Below are 18,384 nucleotides of genomic sequence, written 5' to 3' on the forward strand. Positions count from 1 at the left end.
CTATAGGACTGTTGTGGTTTTCATGTTTTTTTTATATCTTTTTTTGTTCGTGCTTTTTCAATATAGATCTTTAATAAATGACCAAACATTCAAAAGAAAGTGAGTTTAGTCATGGTTTCAAAATATTCTTAAACCTAGGGTTGGACTGGGCCGCCAGGACACCAGGAAAAATCCCGGTGGGCCCTGGCGGCCCAGTCCGACCTTTGTCGGCGCTACCCCTACTGACTGTTGCTCCCCTGACGCGTTCAATTTATACGCGCTCGGGGAGGACGTCGGGTGGGGGCCCTGCGGGGGGGTTAGGGGGACCCCTGGGGGGGTAGGGGACATGGCTGGCTGGGTGCAGGGCCCCTGGGGCGGGAGCCCCGGTGGGCCCTGAACCCCCCAGTCTGACCCTGCTTAAACCACAAAATCAGAATGTTAATAAATCCACCCCTTTGTGTATTCTACAAACAAAAGGGCCAGGTTACCAATGTGTGCATTGGCGCTTATGGCAACTTGTTAGCAGCATGTATTAGTGCAAGTACCCAGTGAATAGAGTCAGTGTGCATTCAGTTTTAATAATCCAGTAATGAAGATCTTTTTTTTTTTTTTATAGGATTGATATTTTCAAGTATGTAATCTACGGAATAGCAGCTGCCTTCTTTGTTTATGGAATTCTGCTTATGGTGGAAGGTTTCTTTACAACAGGTGCTATCAAAGATCTCTATGGAGACTTCAAAATCACCACATGTGGCAGATGTGTCAGCGCATGGGTATGTTATTGTTACGTCGAATGTATATTTAAATATGACTTTTTTGTATAATTTTCTAAATTGAATTGTTTTTATGTCATTTATGTCTCATTCAGCATGAATTTACAATATGTTGTATAGATCACAAATAAAATATATGTTGTATTGGTCACAAATAAACATGGAATTACGAACAATATGGTGACACAAGCATCAGAAGTTTACAGCTTTGGGTCTGGGATCCCATATTCGGAAACCCATTATCCAGAAAGCTTTGAATTACAGGAAGGCCATATCCGATAGACTCCATTTTAATCAAATAATTCAAAATATTTTTTTTTCATTTTTCTCTGTAATAATAAAACAATACCTTGTACATGACCCCAACTAAAATATAATGTATCTTTAGTGGAGGCAAAGCAATTCTATTGGGTTTAATTAATGTCTAGAGATCCACTTATTAGTGGTATAGAGATCCAAAATACAGAAATATCTCTTATCCAGAAAGCTTCTGGTCCCAAGCATTCTAGATAACAGGTTCCATACCTGTAACAGAGTGTGTGCTTTTAGATCTTATAGCCATCCTGTCACTTTTCAAAATTCCAGGGCATCAACAGGTGCAATATTTTTCTGTTTGTGAGAATCCCCTAGACTAGTTTCAGTTTTCCAGAACTAGTTTCTTCTGAAAAAGATTTCCCAGATTATGTTACAGAAATCATTTGAATCTGATTAAAACAAGTCCATCTCAAACAGCTTTGCTTTGAAGTGTTTAGCTTTCATTTGAGAAGGTTTTGAATTTCATTTAAAAGATATACGTGAATGTCAGAGCCTTTCTTCTCAGGATACCTCACAAGAGATACAAGGAATTCTGTACTCTAATAAATAAATAACAATAAAAGAAAAAGCACATCAAACAGAATTGTCATACTACTGAAGGTTAAAACTGGAAATATCTAGAGAATTAATTTATAAACTCGCCTCACCAACTGGTCAGGTCATCTGAAAAGTCAAGGACACTTTAGAAAATTCAGCTAGAAGGGCTCCACTGACTGCATTTAATTCCAATGCAGTCAATATGCAATTGGTGTTCCCAAGCAACTTACCGTATATACTCGAGTATTAGCCGAGTTTTCCAGCACTCAAAATGTGCTAAAAAAGGAATCCTCGGCTTATAGTCGAGTCAAGTAGGGGGGCACTGCTGGATTACCTGTGTTCCGAGCGAATCCGTTGCCCGAGAATGCATTGCCCGCCCCCCCCCCCGTGCGTTGCCCGAGCACGCGCGCCGCACGCCAGTCGCGCGCATTGGTGGGGCCCGGAGCGCCGGAGTGAAGCTCTAATGATGATGTTCAGCTTGTGTTTCTGATGCATAATTCTATGTTGTGCATGTACGCTGTTATTTTTTGTATATACGTTTGGGTGGGCCGGGAACATGTTTGGCTCTGCAGGGGTGACCTACAGTGATCTTTGCCCAGCAGCCCCTTCAGCAAACACCAAGAGATGCTTCTAACAAAATCCAAACAGGGAAGCAAATTGCCATTAGACCACATTGGTTGCTTGACACTGCCATGAGAATGAGATTAAATAGCACCCAATCACTGCCACCCTGCCCATGCGACCGCCCGAGTACACGCGTGGGTGGGGGGGGTGGCGCGCCGAATGCCAGCGAGGGGGGGGGAGATCCACCCAAACCTTGCCCACTCCTTCACAAGCCCTGTCTCTTTTTGTCACCTTCAAAATGTATAGTTGTGTTTCTTGGGGCACCTTTAGCCATGAAGCCCATAATTGGAGTATCCCCTGATGGTGACTCTGTCTGGAAGTCAGTACATCCGTTTGGCTTATGGCCCTAGCATTGCATTGGGATAGCACTTTGATTTATGTTTCTGTGATTGTTTCCTAGGCTTATACTCAATACGATTTTACAGTTTTCTTTGGTAAAATTAGGTACCTCGGCTTATATTCAGATCGGCTTATACTCGAGTATATACAGTACATGCTTTAGCATTGTCCATGATTTTTTAAATACTGTAATTTAAAACTTGAGTACATAAATAAACACACATTTGAATCTTTTTGAGTTTTCTTAAATTAAAAAGAAATTTGAAAATTCGATTTATGATAAATCTACCTCCCCTGTCTTTGCACTTTTTTGGCACTTCCTGTATTGAAGTAACCCTAGGGTTACTGACTCTAAGTTGAGCCAATAGCCTGATATTAAAATCCTAAAAATTTAAAAAAAAAACAGAAATTTCAATTTTTTTTCGAGTGTTTATTGGCCAATTGAAAATGATGAGTTGAATACAGGTATGGACCTGTTATCCAGAATGTTTGGAACCTGGGGTTTTCCAGATAAGGGATATTTCTGTCATTTGGATCTGTATACCTTAAGTCTACCAAAAAATCATATAAACATCAAATGAACCCAACAGAATTGTTTTGCTACCAATAAGGATCAATGATATCTAAGTTTGGATCAAGTACAAGGTACTGTTTTATTATTACAGAGAAATAGGAAATCATTTTTACAAATTAGAATTAGTTGCTTAAAATGGAATGGATGGTCCTCCCATAATTTGGAGCTTTCTGTATAATGGGTTTCCAGATAAAGGATCCCACACCTGTTTTTGCATTCAAGTTTTTTCACGGTTATATATAATCATGTTTGATAGATTTAAACTTTTTAATAAATAAGCAAACATTTAGGTTTGATCGCAAATTTTAAGAATTAGGCCTCCCCGAGTAAGTTTACATCAATTAATTTGTGGATTTAGATCCTTATTAAGTATAAGACAGCAGCAACCTGGGACTAATTTATTATCACTCGATTCTTGCTTTGTAGTTAGCGATGTCAGAAAACGCAAAAGAGATGTTAACTGAAATGTGAATGGTGAAACTTTGTTTTTTCTTAATATAAAAATGTCTGAGAAAAAAACACGCATTTATTGCTATGTATATATTACTTGGTCCAATCTGTATTTGTTCATTACTTATGTCCTTTTATATCTTTTTGTCTGTTGCAGTTTATCATGCTGACATACCTGTTCATGCTTGCCTGGCTTGGGGTCACAGCATTCACTTCTCTTCCCGTCTACATGTACTTTAATCTCTGGACCATTTGTCGGAATGCGACGTTAGTTGATGAAGCTAGTTTCTGCTTGGACCTTCGTCAGTTTGGTAGGTATCAATTACATTATTTGTGGTTCAGAATCATTAATATAAGGACTTTGAAACGCTGCCTCTGTAACTTTGCATAACACTGGGAATGTTTTTAGTTTGTATTATGTTTACTTCTTTAAAATGCTTTATTTTTAATTAGTCAACGTGAGCTTAATTCTTCCTACATAGATTTTTATAGGTAAATTCATTAGAGAAGTGCCACAGTTATGTGTTCAAATGGTAAATGCAAAATAACACAATAAAGTCATATTAGGCATTATGCAGCTTAACTTTTCATTTTCCTGCCCAGGCAACTGGCATAAGCTATCCATGCTAAGTGTTCTAAGTAAGAGCTTTATTATGTGAATACATATTATTATCCCTTTCACTTTGTCAGTTCCATCTGTGAACATATTAGGAGAATACAAATAAACTCACAAAATTCTGTGCAAATCAAATACAGGTTGAATGCATCTCTTTCACAGCCAGATGATCCCACTTGAGAATGTAGAGTAAGATCACAGTAAGCTGAACTAAACCAGTATAATGAGGCTTCAAATCATATGGTTGGCAGCCATAACTGGTGGCATGCAGAGTGCAGGAAAGCAGCTACCGATCAGCTGGTAAAAGTTACTTTAAAAATGAGTTATCAGTGTTATGATCAGATCATCACATACAATGCATTGTAAGACAATAAAAACCAGTATGCTTTGCTGTGTTTTTATGTGTGGCAGGCACAGTGTTATAGTTAGAGACCCCTAGAAATCTTTTAGCAGCCCTGTTCAGTAGAGAGAAACAATATGTCTATGGAACTTTGGGTGGACTGACACATGTCCAATAATTTCTTTCTTGTCACAATCTTGTCTGGCATTGCTTGAGAACTAAATAAAGGACACTCAAAATAAACTTAAATCAAATTTATTTATTCCATTGTGCTGTGTGCTTTCCACAGTTCCTGACTCTTACCTTTACAAGAATTATAGATTCCCATAGTTTAGGACAGTTCTCCTTTTCACACTTATTAGACAGCCGTCTTATACTGGGTATAAAAGGTATACTGTGCAACTTGCCACTGGCAGTGTAAAACAGTTCTATGAGCATCCATGTGCTACCAACCCAGTATTAAGCCTTGTGGTTACTTTCATGTAGAGTGAACCCTATGCCTTTTGGCACTAAGAACAACTTCCTGAGGCAATTAGGCCCCTTCCATATCATCAGTTTAATTGTCAGGGGTTTTTAAGTTCAAAGCTTTATTGATCATAATGTCCTTTTGAAGTCACTTGCCATGATAATAATGAAATTACTGCTGACCCATTCTTATAATTGCTAAGAAAGATAAGTATTACTGGTAAAGAAGGCCACATTGTTGTTTAAAATCCCACATTAAGGTACCCCCAGTCCAGTTTTATTTATAGTTCAGGACACAGTTCAGAAACAGTTTCAATCAGACATGCTGGGCTGGGCAGGGAGCACCCGGTGGGGATGCTTGAGTACAGATATCCTGAAGGATAATGTTTCCACCAGCCCAGTGTAAATGACAGAAGCAACTATAAATGCACAGCAAAGTTAAGCTTTATTGAGATACACCAACTTGCACTCATCCATACTTATATCTAGTTTGCACTTACTTGTACTTTGGGATAAGGTGCAGCATGCTATGGAGGTACAATGCCAGGTACACCTGCTATCTAAGGGCAGGCAGTAATTACATGGTTTATTTCATTGTTGTGCATACAGACACTTAGGGGCAGATTCATTCAAAGTTGGAATCCCGAAATGGGTAAAAGGTACGGAAAAGTCGAGCATTTCAATCGTACTTTAATGACTGTGCCCCTTAGGGTTAAGGCATTTTCTATCACATTTCTATCACAACTGAAAGGCATATGTGTGCCACCTGAATGCTGCCCCTAGGTGCGACAAATACGATTTTGTCGCACAAATTCTGTCGCAAAGTACAAAAAAGTCGCAGAAAATACGAAAAAGTTGCGCAACTATACGAAAAAGTCGCAGAAAATACACACAGTACGATCAAATACAATTTTTTGTATTTCGTACCTGTCGTACTTTAATAAATAGGCCCTAGGACTCAGGCTTCTTTAGTGGGTTGAAAAGGCTGCAGCAAAGTTTATTAAGTTAACAATCATGTGACTTTTCCTCTTTTCATACCCCTGCCTCTTTCATCAACCACTGCCTGACTGATAAATGAGAATGGTTAAATTGGACCGTAGCAACCAGATAGCTGATGAAATTCCAAACTTAAGAGCTGCTGAACAAAAAAGCTCAATCATTTAAAAACCACAAATAATAAAAAAAAATGAAGACCAATTTCAAATTGTCTCAGAATAGCACTTTCTACATTATTCTAAAGTTAATTTAAAGGTGAACATCCCTTTAACTCAATAATGCAACAGAATATACTGCAAAGGGTGCAAGTCCGTATAGTGGAAAATGTATAAATAAATATGTATTAATGTGGCCGACTTGCTCAACTAAAATTATCTTTTAACCCTTTTACTGCCAGCCATTTTGGTCAAAGCGGAACTTGTATTGCCAGACAGTTTTTGAACATTTTGCACTGTTTCACTTTAGGGGCCTTTCCTCGGGGGGACTTTTAGTTTACCAAGGAAAACAATATATCGTTTTTTTCAGAACAACCTAAGCTTTCAAAATATGGTAGAATTTTTGTGTAATTCCAATTCTGTAACAAGATATAGGCTTCTAAATGTCTAAAAATGCAAAAAAAATCAAATTTTCCATAATATAATCACACATACTAGAAACAAAAAATATTTTATGCACGAATATACAACTGATTTGGAAAGTCCCATGTCTCCTGAACGTGCCAATACCAAATATATATAGTTTTATGGAGATTTCTCACTTGTATAGGTCAAAAACTCCCAGCAGTACACTACCAAATTCCCAAAGCACTGCTCCAAAAAAACTGCATACTTTGGATTTCAAGGCCAAAATTCCACTAACAGAAGGTTTATCCCAGAAAATTGTACATTTTTGGAAAGAACAGATTCTGGGGAATACAGAATAGGCACAACTGTCTGTCTACTCCAAACTATCAAGTCGCAATGCTTTCCTAAAGTTATTGGTTTTTATCAAAATTTGTGATTTTTTTTAAAAATCGCTTCAAAGCTTCCAGTCTATAGTATCTTATCTCCTACAGGTCATAAAGTAACCAAATAAAACACCCTAAATATGAATGCCTGGGGTCCACTGAACAGTTTGATGCCCAATATGTATAGGTTTACCCAAGTATGTGGCATGTAGGGGCCCGAATGTGAACATACCCCCATATATACTGTCATTTCTGTCATTTCAGCTCCTGCAAAATCAACACATTTACATCATTATATGTGAGATAAAGCTACAAAAAAGTACGCTCACCCCAGAAAGCCATATATTTTTGGAAAGTACACATTCCCCCGAATCTAAAATGGGTACCCATGTCTTTCTACTCCAAAGTACCAAGCCACACAGCTTTTCTAAAGTTAGCAATTTTGATGACATTTCCAAAAATCCCCTCAAAGCTTCCATTTTGCAGCATCTTATCTCCCACATAGCATTAGGTACCAAGATAAAACACCCTGAATTTGAACACCAGGGGTACACTGAACAGTTTGATGCCCAATATGTATAGGTTTACCCAAGTATGTGGCATGTAGGGGCCCGAATGTGAACATACCCCCATATATACTGTCATTTCTGTCATTTCAGCTCCTGCAAAATCAACACATTTACATCATTATATGTGAGATAAAGCTACAAAAAAGTACGCTCACCCCAGAAAGCCATATATTTTTGGAAAGTACACATTCCCCCGAATCTAAAATGGGTACCCATGTCTTTCTACTCCAAAGTACCAAGCCACACAGCTTTTCTAAAGTTAGCAATTTTGATGACATTTCCAAAAATCCCCCCAAAGCTTCCATTTTGAAGCATCTTATCTCCCACATAGCATTAGGTACCAAGATAAAACACCCTGAATTTGAACGCCAGGGGTCCACTGAACAGTTTGATGCCCAATATGTATAGGTTTACCTAAGTATGTGGCATGTAGGGGCCCGAATGTGAACATACCCCCATATATACTGTCATTTCTGTCATTTCAGCTCCTGCAAAATCAACACATTTACATCATTATATGTGAGATAAAGCTACAAAAAAGTACGCTCACCCCAGAAAGTCATATATTTTTGGAAAGTACACATTCCCCCGAATCTAAAATGGGTACCCATGTCTTTCTACTCCAAAGTACCAAGCCGCACAGCTTTTCTAAAGTTAGCAATTTTGATGACATTTCCAAAAATCCCCTCAAAGCTTCCATTTTGAAGCATCTTATCTCCCACATAGCATTAGGTACCAAGATAAAACACCCTGAATTTGAACGCCAGGGGTCCACTGAACAGTTTGATGCCCAATATGTATAGGTTTACCTAAGTATGTGGCATGTAGGGGCCCCAATGTGAACATACCCCCATATATACTGTCATTTCTGTCATTTCAGCTCATGCAAAATCAACACATTTACATCATTATATGTGGGATAAAGCTACAAAAAAGTACGCTCACCCCAGAAAGTCATATATTTTTGGAAAGTACACATTCCCCCGAATCTAAAATGGGTACCCATGTCTTTCTACTCCAAAGTACCAAGCCGCACAGCTTTTCTAAAGTTAGCAATTTTGATGACATTTCCAAAAATCCCCTCAAAGCTTCCATTTTGAAGCATCTTATCTCCCACATAGCATTAGATACCAAGATAAAACACCCTGAATTTGAACGCCAGGGGTCCACTGAACAGTTTGATGCCCAATATGTATAGGTTTACCTAAATATGTGGCATGTAGGGGCCCCAATGTGAACATACCCCCATATATACTGTCATTTCTGTCATTTCAGCTCATGCAAAATTAACACATTTACATCATTATATGTGGGATAAAGCTACAAAAAAGTACATTCACCCCAGAAAGCCATATATTTTTGGAAAGTACACATTCCCCCGAATCTAAAATGGGTACCCATGTCTTTCTACTCCAAAGTACCAAGCCGCACAGCTTTTCTAAAGTTAGCAATTTTGATGACATTTCCAAAAATCCCCTCAAAGCTTCCATTTTGAAGCATCTTATCTCCCACATAGCATTAGATACCAAGATAAAACACCCTGAATTTGAACGCCAGGGGTCCACTGAACAGTTTGATGCCCAATATGTATAGGTTTACCTAAGTATGTGGCATGTAGGGGCCCCAATGGGAACATACCCCCATATGATCTATCATTTCAGCTCCTGCAAAATCAACACATTTACATCCTTTATGTGGGATAATGCTACAAAAAAGTACATTCACCCCAGAAAGCCATATATTTTTGGAAAATACACATCCCCCCGAATCTATAATGGGTAAATATTTCTTATTGCTACAAAGTACCAAGCCGCAAAGCTTTCCTAAGTTTGCAGATTTATATGACATTTCGAAAATCGCATAAAAATGTTGCAATTTGCCGCATTTATCTCTCACAATTTCTTGATAAAGATCAGATAAAGACAAATCACCCCAAAAAGGAACACCAGAGGTCTACTGAACAGTTTGATGCCCAATATGCATAGATATACCAAAGTCTGCGGTATGTACTGAACCCAAAATGAAAATAGCGCATAAGGATTTCTCGCCTGCCAGCTCAGCTTTTGCACACAGAGCCCCCTGTCAGTGTATTATGTGCCAAAACTTCCCCTAACCATACAGTGACCCCCACAAAACCATATATTTTTGGAAAGTACACATTCTGACAAATCCAACAAGGGTAAAGAGTCCTTTCTACACCAAAGTACCAATCTGCAGAGCTTTCCTAAAGTTATTGGTTTTTATGACATTTCAGAAAATCACCTAAAAATGTTGCAATTTGTCGCACTTATCTCACACAATTTCTTGCGTACAAAGGCAAGTCACCCCAAATAGGAACACCAGAGGCCTACTGAACAGTTTGATGCCCAATATGCATAGATATACCAAAGTCTGCGGTATGTACTGAACCCTAAATGAAAATAGCGCATAAGGATTTCTCGCCTGCCAGCTCAGCTTTTGCACACAGAGCCCCCTGTCAGTGTATTATGTGCCAAAACTTCCCCTAACTATACAGAGACCCCCACAAAACCATATATTTTTGGAAAGTACACATTCTGACAAATCCAACAAGGGTAAAGAGTCCTTTCTACACCAAAGTACCAAGCCGCAAAGCTTTCCTAAAGTTATCGGTTTTTATGACATTTCAGAAAATCGCCTAAAAATGTTGCAATTTGCCGCATTTATCTCACACAATTTCTTGCGTACAAAGGCAAGTCACCCCAAATAGGAACACCAGAGGCCTACTGAACAGTTTGATGCCCAATATGCATAGATATACCAAAGTCTGCGGTATGTACTGAACCCTAAATGAAAATAGCGCATAAGGATTTCTCGCCTGCCAGCTCACCTTTTGCACACAGAGCCCCCTGTCAGTGTATTATGTGCCAAAACTTCCCCTAACTATACAGATCCCCCACAAAACCATATATTTTTGGAAAGTACACATTCTGACAAATCCAACAAGGGTAAAGAGTCCTTTCTACACCAAAGTACCAATCTGCAGAGCTTTCCTAAAGTTATTGGTTTTTATGACATTTCAGAAAATCGCCTAAAAATGTTGCAATTTGTCGCACTTATCTCACACAATTTCTTGCGTACAAAGGCAAGTCACCCCAAATAGGAACACCAGAGGCCTACTGAACAGTTTGATGCCCAATATGCATAGATATACCAAAGTCTGCGGTATGTACTGAACCCTAAATGAAAATAGCGCATAAGGATTTCTCGCCTGCCAGCTCAGCTTTTGCACAAAGAGCCCCCTGTCAGTGTATTATGTGCCAAAACTTCCCCTAACTATACAGAGACCCCCACAAAACCATATATTTTTGGAATGTACACATTCTGATGAATTCAAAATAGGTAAAGTTATTTTTGTACACCAAAGTTACACCTGGCAAAGCTACGCTAAAAACAGATCAGGAACACTTATATAGGGATAAAATGTGATAAAACCACAAAAATTGTGCAAATCAGTGAAACAACAAAATAAGTTACATGACAGTGTAATTAGTGGCCAGAATATCTGATCCAATAGTTACGCTGTCAAAATAAACAGTTTTTAGGTAAAAGAAAATAAAAACAAAGTGGTAAAATGAAGAAAAAAAAAAAAAAAAAAAAGCAAAACAAAAAAAACCAAAGTGTTTGTGTATACATGTGTGTACATGTGTAAAAGTTGTGTGATAGTGTGTAAGTGTGTATATGAGTGTAAATAAGTGTATAAAAGTGTGAAAAAAAAAAAAAAAATGCTAAAATGTGTGCTGTAAGTGTGTGTAAATGTATGTAAGTGTGTATAAATGTATGTAAATGTGTGTATAAGTGTGTAAAAGTGTGTAAATGCAAGAAAAAAAAAACTCCTTACCTGTTCCTGAAGACCGATCGCCTCCTTCCTCAGTTGGGCCGGCGCTGGGGGAGAGGGAGGAAGCAGGAAGCAGCAGACGTGATGCGATCGCGTCTGCTGCTTCCTGGAGGGTCCTGCGAGCGATCGGCTCGCAGGACCCTGATGACAGCCCCCCTGGCACATTGCCCAGGGGGGCTGTCATTGTTAGAAGCCCTCTGCAGCGCTTAAACGCCAACGACGTATGAGACACGTCGTTGGCGTTTAAGCCCTTTTACTGCCAGCACGTATGCCATACGTGCTTGGCATTAAAAGAGTTAATGTTGATCATAAAGCCTAAAGGTGGCCATACACGCACCGATATTATCGTACGAAACCTCGTTTCGTACGATAATCGGTGCGTGTATGGCATGTCGGCGAGTCGACCGATATCGCAGGAAGCTGCTGATATCGGACGACTCGCCGATCGGACCAGTTTGAAAATTTTGATCGGGCGCCATAGAAGGCGCCTGACCAAAATTCTCCCTTCAGAGCTGAATCGGCAGAAGGAGGTAGAAATCCTATTGTTTCTACCTCCTTAACTGCCGATTCAGCCCTGAATGGTGTGTGGCGGATCTTACGATGTTTCGTGCGACCGATGGTCATACGAAACATCGTCAGATCGCCACGTGTATGGCCACCTTTATATTCTGGTCTTTCCATATGTGTTCTAAGTTACTTGGTATTTATGTTATTACTTAAATCAATTATAGCCTATTTTTAATACGTATATATCTATCTCATCTCTGCTCTGCATAAGTGCCATGTACTCCAGTTGCACACAGCGTACTCACAAGCCTGCGGGTAGTATTAAGACAACTGGCACCACAAAGACATTGCATGATTTTTTTTATAAATACCTTGTATAAATTTATATAGTGCAGTTCCTTTATCTCCTGGATTGCTTGGAACCTGGACACTGGGTTTTAGGATCATGATAAAGGGATAAATGTAAGATTCCCATCTATGATAATTTTAGTGATATTTGTAATCTTGATAACTAGTGGGTTGGCATAGCAGCCATCTGCACGCCCGTTACTGGAAAGGTGCAGGAAAAATGCCTTTTTATTGTAATGCATACTGTATCTCCTGCAATCATTTTTAGTGATTAAACCTCAGGTCAAAAAGTGACTGAACATTATTAAACGTCCCTGAATTCATGCCAGATGTACAAAGGCTTTATTACCAACACATGATTACACACATTTGTGAGAAATATATTTTTATAGGCAAGCATAGTGTAATGCAGTATATCACAGCAGGCTCACAATGAAACGGCTTTATACACGCCACATAGATCATCCCCAATATTGAGTATATGTGATGCATTACATCCTTCCGACCTTCTAACTACATTATTCAGTGAAGATTTGTCAGCGTGAAGTACAGCACTGCAATAATGCTTTATCGGCCATACGTTTAAAATTGTACTTTGTCAGATGAATCTAATAACTGTAAAAGTTTAAACTGTAATAAAAGGATGGGAGCTCAAGTAACTGTGTTCCTTTGCTGTCTGTGAAATGTTACCCTGTTGTGTTTTAGTATATTATATATATAACCCCTCTGCTCTAGCAGCAGTGCTAAGCAGTATATTCACTATATACAAAAAGTAGGGCCCACATTAAGGAAAGAATGGCCTAGGTTGTTTGGAGTCCAGTGAGGGACCCATAAAGTAAATTTGTGTTTTTGCAATTTTATCCTGCAATTGCATTTTGTCCATGACAAATAAAGTGTTGAAAATACACTTGACTTCTGACTTCCATAGTACCTTAACAAGTTTTAGGTGGCAAGATTTCAATTTCAGATTATATCAAAATTGCTATAAGTTTTAAAAAATTGCAGCAAAGAAGGTGATTGCTTTTTTTTTTACTTTGACGTAAAAATTTTAATTTGAATAAATCTGCCTTATAGTGTTGATGGGGAGATATATTATATTACTGTGGGAAGCAGTGACAGACATTGAGGGGTGATTCCACCTATCAGAATATCCAATGCGATAGTAGCTTATAATTAAAGGAAAATAAAGATACAAGTATGGGACCTGTTATCCGGAATGCTCGGGACTTGGGGTTTTCCAGATAAGGGATATTTCTGTAATTTGGATCTCCATAACTTAAGTCTGCTACAAATCATTTAAATATTAAATAAACCCAATAGGACTGTTCTGCCTCCAATAAGGATTAATTATATCTTAGTTGGGATCAAGTACAGGTACTGTTTTATTGTTACTGAGAAAAAGGAAATCATTTTTAAAATTATAATTATTTGCTTATAATGGTGTCTGTGGGTGATGGCTTCTCCATAATTCGGAGCTTTCTGGATAACAGGTTTCCAGATAATGGATCCCATACCTGTACTACATCTGGCTTTCTGGGCTATGAACTCTCACAATTTAGCTACAACCCCTTGTCAGCTGTTATTATAAATAGCTATGAGCGAATCTGTCCCATTTTGCTTTGCTGAAAAATTTACAAACCTGAAAAAATTCACTCATCGCTAATTATAAAGTCCCAGTTTCCCACAACTTTCATGCTAGAGAGCAGTTCCCTTATACATTGCTAAACCATCATAGATAATCACAGAGCAAATAGGGCATTTGCCCAGAGGGGAAAATGTACGTAAAATACAAACAACATATTGTTTAACAATAGTTTTCAGTATAAATACATAAGAGATCCCCAACCTATGACCCTCCAGCTGCTGATCTGGGATTCCCAATATCTCACTGACAGCTGAAGCCTACTTCTGATGCATTTAAATGCTTATTTGGATTAATTATTTTCATATTAGATCATAGGACTTAGATCATAAGACTTAGATCATAAGACATCAACCATGGAAGCTTACACACTCTGTCCTAAACATACTGTATTTTGTGTCATATTTATCAATACTTTACCATCTCTGGTAAAATACTGCTTGAAGTGGGGTTCCCACCTGCCTTATATCTAAAATGGCAGTGGGTCTGGGACAGGTACACTGGTTTTTAGACTTAGCACTGCCCTTTCAAACCATTTTTTAATAAAATAACCTGTCATTTTAAGCTACTTCCATTACACATTCATTATAAATGAATTCTTGTTAATAAATATGTAACTTGTCAGTGAACATTTTTGAATCAATGTATGTTGGTAGGTGGCTTTGAATATCATTGTCTCCTGCTAAGTAGATTTGAAAGGTGAAATTACTTGGGTTGATTCAACTAGTCAGTCTACTGTACTTGAAAGAAGGAGTAGTTGCATCATTTGTTCATTCTTTTGGTGGTGGATCAAACATGTAACAATAAAATATTACTGTACATTTATATGGCTTTTTATAGTAATACTTCAGTATAATGATATTTCACCATTTTTTTCTGAATAGATGATGTGGTTTAGCATATTGAACATGACTTAATTTGAGAATTGCATTTCTTGCAGGTATCGTAACAGTTGGGGAAGAGAAGAAGCTATGCTCATCATCTGATAACTTTATACGGATGTGTGAATCTACAGAAGTAAGCTGAAATGTTAGGGGGATTTTTGTGTGTGTGTGAGAAATAGAATACAGTTGTGGGAGATTGTATATGTAAGAATATATCCAATAAAGGCCCAATAGTAGCACATGTTTCAGATTTGTATATGTTTACTTGCCTGCAATAGAAAGGGTTCTGGTGAGCAGCAGCATAACTATGAATTTCTGGACCCCACAGCAAAATCATTTTAGACTTTAGGAATTCTGAAAATTTGTGAATAGGTGATTTTCATAAACATTTATTGACACTGCTTTTCAGTCAGTTGCAGGTTCTCATTTAAAGCAATGCCCCTGTCAATGAAATTCTGATGTTATTTGAACCTTATTTTCTTAAAAGGGCAAAGTTGTTCAGCAAAATTCTTATTAAGGGCGAAGACACACTTTTTAAAAAGTCAGTTTCGGTGACTAATTGCAGCGACTTTTCCGACATATGGTAAGAACCCACGGAGATCTATCATGGGCAAATTATCACTCCAAACAGGGTTTCCACCAGCAACAAAAGAAGTCACTAGGAAAAAAGCCCTTTGCATCGCTTCAGTCACGCAAAGTTTCCTCCTGCAGGCAACCACGCATGACTTTGGAAACCGAAGCAAAGCAAAGGGCTTTCCACCAGCGACTTTTATTGTTGCCGATGGAGTATCCGGAGTGGTTACTCGCCCACAATAGCAGAAATCTATTGCAGGCGAGTAACTCGCCCGTGTGTTCTTACCCATAAGGTTTAATAAAAGTTGCTGCGACTAAACTGCATTTTCGCTGTGCGAATTAGTCACATCAATTTTTTAAAAAAAGTCTTCCCCCTAAAGCTCCTTTCAGCCTAAAATGTATCAAAGCTAATTGCTGGACAGGGGCCAATAAAGATACACTTAAATGCTGGTGGCAAATTTGCTTGATATGTATTTAGCGGATTCTTGTAAAACTGCAATTTGTTATGTATTGCAAATTTTGTTTAATTTCCATAGAATATCATATTTAAAAATAATTAAAAAAATAAATGCAAATAAAAAATATACAAATATACATAAAATACTCCAGAAAACTATACTTCATAGGCTTACCATACATCCTGATAAAGTTTTGTGTAGCAAATATAATTCAAGGGTTGTGTCTAACCATTGCTAGTGATGAGCGAATCTGTCCCGTTTAGTTTTGCTGAAAAATTTGCAAAACTATAGAAACATTTGTGAAACAGCAAAAAAATTGCGAAACACAGGTGCTGTGCATTTTTTTTTTTATGCACGCGTCATTTTTTTACGTGACTGCAGCATTTTTCATACACTTGTGCCTTTTTTTATGCAACCACAAATTTCCGTGGCAGAATTTCGCAGAAGTTTCACCAAACATTTTGCCAATGTCGAAATGTGAAAATTTGCTGCAAATCCATGCCTGCCGGCAAAAATTCGCCACAAAAAAATTCCATGGGAGCTAAAACTGAAAGGGTAGAGCAAGGGGTGTGTTTAGTTAGTGCTTTATTTTATTTCTGTCATTTAAAAAAAAATGCTAAATAATAAAACGAGGCTTTCCTCCCATCACACTTCAACAGTGTTGCTGTTGGCATTACACTTTATATTGCTTATGAGTATTGTTGGTATAAATTAATTATACAAATTGAATTTCTATTTATTTTAAAATTGACAGCCATTTACAGCAAATAAAGTAAATGTGTATGATTTAGGTTTTATTACTAACAAATGTTCTTTTTTTCAGCTGAACATGACATTCCACTTGTTTATCGTTGCACTTGCTGGTGCTGGAGCCGCTGTGATTGCCATGGTAAGCACTATAGTTGGCACAAGGCTGATTTTAGCAAAATAAGAATACGCAGAGGTCAATTCACAAGATTCTGTGTTTCTAGGTCTTTTTTTAAATTATCCCCAACATAGTGCAGGTTAACTTAATGACCCCATACATATGCCAGAAATTTTTCATTGTTTACAAGCTTTATAAACCTATTTAGTAAGTTAAAATGACTGCGTACAACATAAAAATTTTTAGAAGAATTGATGTAACTTTACACTTAGGGGCTAATTTACTAAGACACAAATTCCGACCGAATTGGAAAAATTCCGATTGGAAAACGAACATTTTGCGACTTTTTCGTATTTTTTGCGATTTTTTCGGCGCCTTTACGACTTTTCGGAAATTATCGCAACTTTTTCGTTACCAATACGATTTGCGCGAAAAAACGCGAGTTTTTCGTAGCCATTCCGAAAGTTGCGATTTTTTCGTAGCGTTAAAACTTGCGCGAAAAGTTGCGCTTTTTTCGTAGCGTTAAAACTTAAAAGGCGCAACGTTTTGCGCATGTTTTAACACTACGAAAAAATCTGAACTTTTTGCGCAAGTTTTAACGCTACAAAAAAATCACAACTTTCGGTATGGCTACGAAAAACTCGCGTTTTTCCGCAAAAATCGTATTGGTAACGAAAAAGTTGCGATAATTTTCCGAAAAAATCGCGAAATACTGATCATTACGAAAAAAACGCAATCGGACGCATTCGGCCCGTTCGTGAGTAAGTAAATGGGCCCCCTACTGTACATTATGCTTAGAGTTATGTATATCTCTCTAAATGTCGGGTGATGTCACTGCATTTTGACTGGTGAATCTGTGAGATCTCAGAGTAGATAAGAAGAGGTGTGAACATTGGCTGAGATAGCAAAAGGCAGAATTCTTAGCTGCAGTATAATTTACAGGACCACTCAGGGCTTTTAAATGAGTCCTAGTCTTTGCTTATTGGCAGTTTGCCACCTATAACAGAACTGAGAAATACGTACTGTAAGAACAAACAGCTAGATATATCAGAGGTACCTGGGATTCTCAAAACATATAATCACATATTACTGTTACAAAACTGCATAAGGATAAATCATACATTATAAATGCTTGAACGTATACATTAAAACATGACCTGTATCATCAAAAGACTTAAATACATTACATAATCCCATATATAAAACAAGGGTTTCATTTATAAATGATTACATTTATTTGCAGGGGTAATAAAGGCTGCAAAATTGTGCCCCTTAGGGCCCCATGTAGAAAGCACATCTAACAGTGTGATCCACAATGCTGTTTCACATGTAGACTAAGTTTTTGCTGCTTGAACGTCCGAAAAGCGTCCGAATGCGTTTTTTTCGTAATGATCGGTATTTTGCGATTTTTTCGGAAAATGTCGCGACTTTTTTGTAGCTGTTACGACTTTTTCGTAGCGTTACGACTTGCGCGAATTGTCGCAACTTTTCCGTAGCCTTCGCACCGAGTACGAAAGTTTCGGATTCATTCAAGCTGCAGTATCGTGACTTTTCTTGGGCCAGGTTGGAGCTGCAGAGTGCCATTGAGTCCTATGGGAGGCTTCCAAAATCATGCTAAGTCTGAAAGTTTTGCCCGCAGGTTACGAGCGCTCAATACGAAAAAGTTGCGTCAAGATACGAGCAAATCGTAACGGCTACGAAAAATTAGCGACAATTCGCGCAAGTCAT

General features: G+C 38.1%; 1 protein-coding gene across 2 annotated transcripts in view; it reads left to right on the forward strand.

Annotated features, from left to right (window-relative positions):
* gpm6a (glycoprotein M6A) overlaps positions 1 to 18,384 on the forward strand; it is an 81,266-nt gene that overhangs the window by 56,971 nt on the left and 5,911 nt on the right. For both annotated transcript variants that reach the window (XM_031902348.1, NM_001079383.1), the window contains 4 exon segments: positions 596 to 752; positions 3,749 to 3,902; positions 14,817 to 14,893; positions 16,615 to 16,680. In XM_031902348.1, the coding sequence (XP_031758208.1) occupies positions 596 to 752; positions 3,749 to 3,902; positions 14,817 to 14,893; positions 16,615 to 16,680 (454 nt within the window).

The sequence above is a fragment of the Xenopus tropicalis genome, chromosome 1 (genome assembly GCF_000004195.4).
Source record: "Xenopus tropicalis strain Nigerian chromosome 1, UCB_Xtro_10.0, whole genome shotgun sequence".
Taxonomy (NCBI): domain Eukaryota; kingdom Metazoa; phylum Chordata; class Amphibia; order Anura; family Pipidae; genus Xenopus; species Xenopus tropicalis.